The following is a 10596-nucleotide window of genomic DNA, read 5'->3' as shown; positions in this document are numbered from 1 at the left end:
TTCAGGTGTACTTACTCACAGTTGCAGACAGATACAGATTCAAACACGTGTCGAGCGTAAAACAAAAAGTGAAACTAGAGAATAACATGAACCTGAAAACTTTTAAAATATTTGTACCCAGCACCAAGAGAGATTATTGTAAAAAAAAAATGTAATACAAAGTGTGTGTGTTATACATAAGACAGGAGAATTTACATAGCAACAGAAAACATAATAATAATAATGATAATAATAATAATAAGAAGAAGAAGAACATTTATATAGCGCTAAATCAAAAACTTTCGTTAAAAAGGCTTGCTCCAAGCGCTTGACATCTAAACTAAAACGTCATTCACACTCTTTACAATGATGTACAAGAACTTCATGTCACACTCTTTCATTCAATATAGCACCATTCACACAGTTGTTATGCTTGTAAATCACTGAGCACCAACAGTTAAAAATCACTATCGCTCACCTCATGCAGACTGAAATGCAAACCTGCACACATACATACACACAAACAAGGGGGGAGCATCCGTGGACTGGCACTAATGATATGATCAACTGCATATGTAGCTAACTTTGCCCGTCTCACACCTTGTTAATGTTAGTGTCACTGGTACGCAACCTGTTCTTCATGCTCTACTCTTTCCACCCGCGCTGCACTTTGTCCATCATTGACATTGTCCTCAGCTTGTGGTGGACTCGGATTTAAAAAAAAAAAAGCAGGACAGCATTTTCGAAAACATCTTCTTGCACTTTCAAAGAAATGTCAAATGCATAAACTGTGTCATAAAAAAGCACAGGCACTGTATCATTGATTTGGCACTGTTGCAGAAAGTCCTTGTCATCAGCTTTCATTTTGGCAGAGCAAGCGACACCCACAGTCCGACGAAAAATGTCCTGCATGTCAAGGAACATTTGCACAATGTTGTCTTTGACAAATGTCAGTCCTCCTCGGTTAAGCACCGTTGTCATGTCAGTTGAAGAATCGCAATCACTTTCTGACAGCTCACTGAACCTCAGTGCTTCTAAACAGCGCAGTTTCTCGTATCTGTATGCACCTTTCTTGATGCCCCAAACTTTCTTTTTTAGTTTCTTCACCACACTCCCAGCAACATACCTGATCACATCCTTCCTCACACACTGGCACCGGTCGGTCATTCGCGTTGTCTTCCTGTTTGCACCCATAGGTTGCTTCGACCAGCCTTTCAAACATCCTGAGGCAAATGGAAGCTGATGCATGAGTCGACTTGGTGACCTCTGTAATGCTTGCATGGCTTGCGTAGTACAATGAGTGAGCCTTTTCCTTGGCCGCGTTCCGGAACTTCCCTCGTAGACCAAGGCATGACTCAAACACCTGAAGTTTGTCCCGAAGAACAGCACCTGTCAAACAGACCACAAAGTCTTACACTTGAACACATACAATAGAACCACCTTTGTATTACCTCAAACAATCTGAGAAAGCGGGTCTTTAAAAGGAGGCAGTCTTAAAATGAAGGAAAATTTACAGAAGTTATGCACAGACAAACTGACAAAATAAGGTCTTAAAAGGGAGGGATTATCAAATTGGGGGGGGGGGGGGGGGTGGTCCACTGTATATATATATATATATATATATATATATATATATATATATACAATAATAGATTTTTATTAGTCCATATCTTGGGATAATTCCCTGCCTCGTATAACTTTAAAAGAAAGGCAAACACACACACCATTGTATCCAAAAAGAACACTTGCACATTGACAAGTCTGGAATGTGTACGCGAATGATCAACAATAATTACACGTATGCCATACAGGGAGCACTGCTTACTTGTCATGTATATATGACAGCTTATTCTCAGCGTAACTGCATAACTTGAAATTTAAACTTGAAATTGTTTTACATTATAAGCAAAAGTGAAAACACTACTCCAACAAAATTGTATTCATTCATACAGTGTTTCCCTAAACACTTACAGTCCAAGGTTTTAACATGGCTTCACAGATCAGCTGACAGGCATTCATTTTCTGCAATCTCACTGCACACCTCTTCCAAAAGTGGAACTGTCACCTGTTGACATTTAAAAACACATGTAAATGTACACACAGTGACACAATAAAAAATCATGCGTAATGAGAATTATCCAAAAATATTATATGATGCACTGGTGTCAAATGTGTTATGGTATTTTATGTTATCACAGAATCTAAGTCTTGAAAAATACACATGTTCACACAAAAATATGGCAAATACCACATGAGACTGAAATATACACAAATCTGCAGTAACTTGACTGAGAAATCACAAGTGGGTGTAGTTGTAGGCATCACAATCACAAGACAAACAAATTCTGCCTTTATGTTTAATATTTTTCAACAATAAATGTTGCAAATGTAACGAATAACTTCTCACCTTTTGTGAAATAATACTTTGAGCTTGACACACTTCTGACTGTACAGGGGTTTTCATCAACAACAAAAGTGGTGCTTGCTTCCTGAAACAAAATTATTCAATGATGAAAAGAACTGAATGTGGCAGTGTTCAAAGTGATATTCAAACTTGTATACAACTATCAGTACCTATACTGTAAAACGAGAAGGCTATTGGCATGCTCGTCAATCAGTATGTGTCATTCAGTGTTTTGTGCTGTAACAATGAAATGCAATCAATGCAAGTTGTTGTAGTCTAGAAATAAATACAACAATAATTTCAATTGAAACCACAAACTAGTCAAATAAATTGTGTAAATAGTTGGACAAAGAGATGCTTATTAACCCAGGGAAATAACAGGATTTCTTAGCAAAACTTTCCCAACCCAATTACCTGATTCGGTCCGGCTTTTCTGCTTTTAACACTTACTTTCAGTTTCACTAGAATATATCACAACTACAAGAATAACAATGGAACAGGAATGAGATTTTGTTTTGTTTTTGTAAACTACATCAGGATTTAACTAGTTTGGAAGCTCTGCTTACATACAAAATACGGACAGTGACGTTCAATCGTGGTGGCTAATCAGTGCACTGACTGACGGACGATTCGATTTGATCGCTTCACCACGCCTTTTCAACTATGTGCTCCCATACAGTTTTGGTAGATACATGCTTGTGCAAGTATGTTATTAGTATTACCAATATGAATCGTATTTTCCTTTCGATGGTCAGTTTTACTCACCTCTGTCACCTCTGTAACGGCAGTCACCTCTGCGAATGCTGTCGAAGAATCTAACCGAAAGTAAACATTCTGGGAATCTACGCGCATCGGCCTTGACGCAAGTTCAATGCTGAGCCAATGAGCGCGCCGCGGCGAAGTTGGCCGCTGTAAGTCTCGCAGCGCTGGCTGGCTGAGCGAGTTGCGTGTCCATCCATATTAGGTCCAAGCCGCACCGTAGACCAGATTCGTAGGTGCTTGATTTTGGTATTTTGATTTTACATAACATTAAACCTTTCTTGGGGTTCATGGTCATGGCAACAGCCATAATAATATTATATCATGTATAATATTACATTTCAGCATATTTGAATTACATGTCATCATACCAAACTGTCATACATGTGTATTCCTACATCATTCTGATTGATCACAACCAAACCTACTATCAGTGGACACATTCAAATGTAAGCGCCTGTTCTTGACAACTTTTAATCGATCTAAAAATAGCAACTTGCTGGGCCCTTTGCCGCCAACAGACACTGTTTGGCCTGTAGGTAAAATGTACAATGTATTTTCTGATTTGTGCACAAAAGCTTTTTTTCTTTTTTCTTTTTTTTAACATAACAATGTTTAATGTCACTGTATGTTTAAAAGACCATGGTCATATTTGTAAAAAAAATGTTAAATTAGAAAATAAATAACATTTTGGTTCATGATTTTTCCTACACCTGTGCTGAAAATAAGACATAAAAATGTCGGTAAATAAGTCACTCAAATACAGATAGGTATGAATGGCTCGGTTTGAGTTTGTTGCAGTTGACCCTGCACAATGCGACATATCATGTTTTTGTTGAACAATTTTGACGTCACCCCTCCCATAGGGTGACGTATTTCACAACTTCCTGTGTTACACAAACTCTGTGATGACCAATTTTGACGTCACCCCTCCCATAGGGTGACGGATTTCACAACTTTCTACAGATGAACAATGTTGCCTTCACCCCTCCCATAGGGTGACGGATGTCACAACTTCCTGTGTACACAAACTGATGACGTATTTCACAACAAAATGGTCCCGCAGTGGGGCACTGCGGTTATGAAATTAAAGGCCCCTCCTGTTTTTGGAACCGCAGGAGCTTTCTAGTTTGCTGTTAGGTAGATTTTTGGTTCCTCTTTCCTGTCATGCTCTCTTTTTCTTCATGAATTCTTTTCTTTTTTCTGCCTTCTTGCTCATTCACCTGTATTTTTTCCAAAAATCTCTTCTCTTGCCGCTTGTCTCGCGATTCATGTATAGTTTAATCTGTTAGTGTTCTGATGTAAGTCCAGCAGTAGATAGGTTAAGCCTATTTTAACATACTGGAAACTGGTAATCTTCCAGTAGGTATTAATTTAGTTTTACTAAAGCCTGCTGGGACACAAGTAATGGGTTAGTGCATTTGTAAACAGGAATCGCTTGACAAGTGGCCCCCTTCATCCCCCCCTTCCTCGTCCTGATATGGCTCTGCGTAGTCGGCTGGACGTTAAGCAACAAATAAACAAACAAACAAACAATCATGCACACCACTCATAATTATGAACAGCGCTATGACAGAAGTGACGGTCATATCATGGAAACCACTCATAATTATGAACAGCGCTATGACAGAAGTGACGATAATATCATGCAAACCACTCATAATTATGAACAGCGCTATGACAGAAGTGACTGTAATATCATGCAAACCACACATATGAACATCGCTATGACAGAAGTGACTTTAATATCATGCAAACCACACATATGAACATCGCTATGACAGAAGTGACTGTAATATGGAAACCACACATTATGAACAACGCTATGACAGAAGTGACGGTCATATCATGGAAACCACACATATGAACAACGCTATGACAGAAGTGACGGTCATATCATGCACACAACTCATGATTATGAACAGCGCTATGACGGAAGTGACGGTAATATCATGCAAACCACACATATGAACAGTGCTATAACAGAAATGACAGTAATATCATGATCATTACATATATGAATAGTGCTATGACAGAAGTGACGGTTATATCATGCACATCACACAGGGACCGCCTGTGGAATGTGCTCCGCCGTGCAGTACCTCTGGGTCACCGGGGAACCAGGCTGCCTCTCCTGCCCCGCCCTTGATGGCAAGATCACAGGAATCAGAGGACCAAGTGTTAAGGTTGTCAGACCATGAGGTAAATTCATCTCAGAAAAAAACCCACCCACCGAAACATTATTTTAAGACTTGAAGTTATGTTTCAAATGAATAAGGTGCATTATCATTAGTTTTACTCTTTTTGTGTTGTTGTTGTTGTTGTTGTTGTTGTTGTTGTTGTTGTTGTTGTTGTTGTTGTTGTTGTTGTTGTTGTTGTTTTCCTTGTTTTTGTTTTTCATTTTGAATTTACATCATATAGAGCAACTTTAAAAAAAAAATTATCTGCTGTGTTGTAGGCAAATATTGTGTGAACCACCAGTCAGACATAAGTCCCTATTTGGTGTCTGTATTTTCACTGTCTTCATAGTTGACGTAGGTTGTGAATGATACTAGAAGTGAGCAGACAGTACATCATCATGTCTTTGATTCCAGAGAGAGTTTCTCAACGCCTGGTTCCCTCACCTTGAGAGCGAATCATACATAATCCCCCCGGCTCACATGGACACTGTGCATGAGAAAATGGCATATACCGGAGAAGGTGAGAGAATCCAGGTACTGAAAACACAGCAACAAATAGACATAGATGAGAGTATGGAGGTCAGGGACACTGTCCACATAGACAGAGTGCTGAAAAATGTCCACCACTGCATGAATCAGATAAAGGACAAAGCCGCGAGGGAAAAAGAAATTATGGTAATTCTGACTCAAGCTAAACTTAGTGTATATGGTGCTGATACCCAAAGCATCTATACTGGTGCAGCCGCCAGGAACACGAACAGCGTCAAAGCAGAGCCGTTGAACCTGAAGGAGGACTTTGTTGACCTGATCGTCATACATCGCGAGCGTGGGATAATGATGGCGGCAATCATACCTCAGACAGAAGACGACCCCCTTGCAGTTCAAGAAGAACTAAAGAAGGCCGCTGCGTACCTGAAGCAAGCCAGAGATGTTGTGAGGCGCTCTGTTCTGGGTGACCTGGTCACACAGCCAGCCCTCCACCAGGCCATTGTCCTGCCCGACACAACGAGACGCTGTCTGGAGGAGGTGCTGGAAAACATGAGCGATGTAAGTTAACACTTGACCTACACTCGCTCACACACGCAAAAACAGACGCACGCAGGAGAGAAGTAGAGAGAGAGAGAGAGAGAGAGAGAGAGAGAGAGAGAGAGAGAGAGAGAGAGAGAGAGAGAGAGAGAGAGAGAGAGAGAGAGAGAGAGAGAGAGATTGACAGAGCTTTGTTCTTTGTTCACCAACGTAAAGTAAGGGCTAGTTCATAGCGCTATGCTCTTAGTCCACACACTGTGCGCAGTGTCCGTCCGTATGTCCGATCACAAAAATTAACGTTAAGATTATCTGGGATGATTTTGAAGCTAGACCTTTAATCCACATTTCCCACAATTGTAGGTGTTATTAAGCAGCAGACATGACCAAAATGTAGCTTGTTTCGTAAATGTTCACAGTAATAGCATGGACATGTTTGCTGGACAAGATGATCACCACTGAACCTGGAATATTACAGGTCACACTTTTGATCAAGTTTTTGTCGATTATTCTGATGCCAACGTTTCTCTTGAACATTTAATTTATGAAGCTGAAAGTGAAAGAGGAATTTTATATTGTTTTGTTTTTTATTGGGGTAAAGTCTTAAATGTGGGTTAGCTGACAGAGGTTATGAACAAACAATCTTTAAAAACAAAAAGGGTCTTATTGGGGGAGGTCGGGCATAAAGGGGGTGGTTGTATAAGAAGGGAGGGACTCTTGTGGGAGGGGTGGTGGCGGGAGTCTTCCATGGGGGGGAGGGGGGGTCCTAAAAGGTGGGCGGGTTACATTGTTGTGGGACAAGACGAAGGCGAGTCAAATGAGCATTTGCTTTTTATTTTTCACTGGAGCTCTAAGAACAGTGCCCTGGAATAGTAGACGTCATTTTTTTTGTCGCGAAAACGACGTCACTTGTACTCAATGTAGCCTAATGCGCGTCACCACAAACGGGAAACTATTTTCCGAAAAGATGGTTTGCTTTTGTCCAGAAAGTTGTCTGGAGGAATGAAGAGATTTCCAACTCAGGTAATGTTACACTGTCTTTGTGTGCATCGTGTATTAAACCACCCCTTGTGCCATTTCCCGCATTGTTTAATATAGTCCGTGTGTGTTGACCTCAGTTACAGGAGTTGCAGGAAGGCCTCAGCGTCGAGTCAAGTCGGAATGTCAGCCACGTATGTCTTTGTGAGGACGACATGGCTGACCAGACAAGGCTCGACGCGTGGTGGAGGGCGAGCTTGGAACGGAATGAGGGCGGGGACCATGCCATGGATACAGCTACCTACACACAGTTGGTTGCCAGGTACTGTTGCATAGCTGTGTCATATCGGTGAAGCGCACGCACGCACGTTTATTATTACTTGGCCTAACGTCATCTATCTTTCTTTCGTTGTTTCTCCCGACCCCCCCCCCCCCCCCCACCTCTCTCTCTCTCTCTCTCTCTCTCTCTCTCTCTCTCTCTCTCTCTCTCTCTCTCTCTCTCTCTCTCTCTCTCTCTCTCTCTCTCTCTCTCTCTCTCTCTCTCTCTCTCTCTCTCTCGTCATCTACTGTAATTTGTCATGCCCTAAATTACATTTTAAGATGTGTATTTTTGCATAACCTTTCGCTTACATTTACACGTTGCGTGTGGGTTGGTGCATGTGTGTGTTTGTGTGTGTGTGTGTGTGTGTTTGTGTGTGTGTGTGTGTGTGTGTGTGTTGTGCCTGTGTGTGTGGTGTGTGTGATATATACCTAATAATGTGTGTAAATGTGTATGCTGACAGATTCTCCATACCACTGACAACGGTTGAGCTATTCCTCAGCAGACAGCCACGACTACAGCTGTGGACCCAGGGCCACCTTGTTCACGCTGTTGGAATGGAGCATGGTCGACCAATGACATGTATAGCTTTGTTCCCGCAGCAGTTTCAAGTCTTGGAGGAGCCGCCAGACGACTACGACGTCGACGTGAGAATCCTCTGGGGCCCGACGGGCACTTCAAAAAGCATAGTCTTGATAATAAAAGGTGTTTTTCTGCTGAGGAAGGGCTGCGCCACAGTCTTCGTTCTTCAGACGAGTGATGATGGCGCTGCTGCTGCTTACCTTGTGCGTCATCAGGTGAGAGAGACGGCCGGACAGGGAGCCGGCAGCGTGCAGCTCGTCAACATGGCGGGGCTTAGGAAGTATGGTGACTGGACAGAGGAAGGCAAGAAGAAAGTGCAGGCCTGGGTGGAGGAGCTGTGTCAACACGCACAGACACACGGACGCGTGCACATCCTGGCCGATGAGGCTGAGTGGTAAGAATGACGCTGTACACTGAATCTAACACTGCCTCCTGTCACTCTTGTGTTGGCCGGTGTGGTCGTGTTTGTTGGAAGGAAGTCTGATAATTCACAAATGTTATTATATTCACACTTTTTCTATGACGAGGTAATTCGTGTGCTTTTGGTCAAGAAATTCGGAAGATTTATGTGGAAGTAATGGCTCTTTATTTTCAAGTTTGAATAATAGACTGGGGCATGTTTATTAGATGTAGAATGTGAATGCAGCAACTGTCACGGCGGTGTGTACTGATCAGTGATGTCATCAACCTGTCTCATCAGGCGCCACCCTTTCTTTGTCTGCCATTGGAAAAACTTGGTCAAGGTAACGAAGAGTGGAGCGAAATAACGTCATTCTGTTTACGTCATTATTAATCATTGCGTCATTTTATTTCAGGTTCACTGTGATTCTTATCCTGAACAGCAATCTTTGTGACTTCCTTTTTGCCTGGCGTTTTTGTTTTGTTTTAATCAGTTTCGTAATTTCAGGTGTAATCATGCACTGACACACCTGTCCGTTCTGTTGCTGTGACGTCATTACGAAGATCTACACTGCGTTAAAACAATAGTTGTGTGATAACTATAACACACCTCTATGTTCTTTTTATTAACACTGACACACCTGTCTGTTCTGTGACAGTGACGTCATCGCAGAGATCTACCGGGCGTTAAAACAACGACACGTCAGGTTCACCCTGTGGGCAGCAGGCGTTAAGCTAGATGTACCTGCCGACATGAAGCGTCACGTCCGCTACCTGACGCAGCCCCTGAGAAGTCCACCTGCTGTGGTGAGAGAGGTGGAGCAGGCTAATGATATGAAGAGAGGAACGGTCCCGGCCTACACCAGGCCGCCAGTGTCCGCACCGTGCGACGGCCCACCTGTCCTGACGGTTGGTCACTATGATGATGTGTACCGCGGTGACAGACAGGGACATGAGGGTAACTTGCTATGGCGGTGTGCACGGTGCGGGGAGCTGGTGGCAGACATGCTGCGAGATCTTCGTGTCGGTCAGTACACCTCTGTCTGTCTGTCTGTCTGTCTGTCCGCCTGTCTGTCTGTCTGTCTGTCTGTCTGTCCGTCTGTCTGCCGGTCCGTCCGCCTGTCTGTATCTGTCACTCTGTTTGTCTGTCTGTACATCTCTCTCTCTCTCTCTCTCTCTCTCTCTCTCTCTCTCTCTCTCTCTCTCTCTCTCTCTCTCTCTCTCTCAGGTTGGTGTACAACATTTCAATGACGTCATTAAACTTACAAGGAATGTTGGTATTTACGTCATTTACTGTGACGTCGTTACATAATATCGTCACAAGTCTGCCAAGGTGAGGTGTGGAACACTAAATAATATAAAATTGTTTTTCCTATTTCCAGGTGGTTGTGGTGCTGCTGATGTAGTTGTAGTCTCTGTTCACGTGTTGCTGTAGCCGGTGTTGGTGCGGAAGTTAGACATAGGTCATCGTTGTTGTTTGTGTCGTGGTTGTCGTTGCTGGTGATGGTGTCGTCGTCGTTGCTGTTGTTGTTGGTGTTGTTGTTGTTGTTGTTGTTGTTGTTGCAGTCGGTGTGGATGTGTCTTACACAACGACGATGTGGTGTTGACGGTGTGTGTGATGTTTCAGGTTGCCAAGACAACGCTCCCCACGGGCAGGGCGGCCTCACCTTCAGCGACGTCTTTGTGCTGGGTCCCATGCAGTGTGACACAGACACACCGGATGATCACTCCCACTCACCAGCACCCTTCATCCGGGGCCTCGAGTCACGCGGCGTCCCCACCCGTAAGGTGGCTCATAACGACACAGAGGCCGTTAGACAACTGGCTGAAATGACGTCAGGTCCCACACAGAGAGCGGCAGGTAGGGGTCGAGACGAGGCGGTGACGGTGGCCAATCAGAACACAGTATGGGGCTTGGAGAGACACGTCGTCGTCTACCTGGACACTGGGTCTGGTGGTGTTAGTGGTGAAGC

At 43.3% G+C, this 10596-nt stretch overlaps 1 protein-coding gene and 1 long non-coding RNA gene across 4 annotated transcripts in view; one reads left to right on the top strand and one right to left on the bottom strand.

Annotated features, from left to right (window-relative positions):
• Nucleotides 1-242: 242 nt before the first annotated feature.
• On the bottom strand, nucleotides 243-3396 carry LOC138954696 (uncharacterized). 2 transcript variants are annotated; one of them, XR_011451940.1, is made up of 4 exons: nucleotides 3149-3396; nucleotides 2387-2468; nucleotides 1951-2044; nucleotides 243-1368 (listed from the first exon to the last, which is right to left on the bottom strand). It is a non-coding gene; the product is annotated as an uncharacterized lncRNA (long non-coding RNA). The 2 variants fall into 2 exon arrangements; XR_011451939.1 differs by having other exon boundaries at nucleotides 3158-3395.
• Nucleotides 3397-4695: 1299 nt separating this feature from the next.
• LOC138954695 (uncharacterized) overlaps nucleotides 4696-10596 on the top strand; it is a 6545-nt gene continuing 644 nt past the window's right edge. The window contains exons 1-6 of one of the 2 annotated variants that reach the window (XM_070326477.1): nucleotides 4696-5344; nucleotides 5737-6369; nucleotides 7470-7645; nucleotides 8106-8618; nucleotides 9283-9650; nucleotides 10251-10596. The exon at nucleotides 10251-10596 is cut by the window's right edge and continues 644 nt beyond it. In XM_070326477.1, coding sequence (XP_070182578.1) covers nucleotides 5195-5344; nucleotides 5737-6369; nucleotides 7470-7645; nucleotides 8106-8618; nucleotides 9283-9650; nucleotides 10251-10596 — 2186 coding nt within the window. In that variant the 5' untranslated portion in view covers nucleotides 4696-5194. Of the gene's footprint in view, nucleotides 5345-5736; nucleotides 6370-7463; nucleotides 7646-8105; nucleotides 8619-9282; nucleotides 9651-10250 lie in introns of both variants that reach the window. The other variant, XM_070326476.1, reaches the window with a different exon arrangement.

This window comes from Littorina saxatilis, unplaced genomic scaffold (genome assembly GCF_037325665.1).
Source record: "Littorina saxatilis isolate snail1 unplaced genomic scaffold, US_GU_Lsax_2.0 scaffold_546, whole genome shotgun sequence".
NCBI lineage: Eukaryota > Metazoa > Mollusca > Gastropoda > Littorinimorpha > Littorinidae > Littorina > Littorina saxatilis.
Note: the sequence above shows the minus strand (reverse complement) of the source record. Positions and strands in the feature narration are given on the sequence as shown.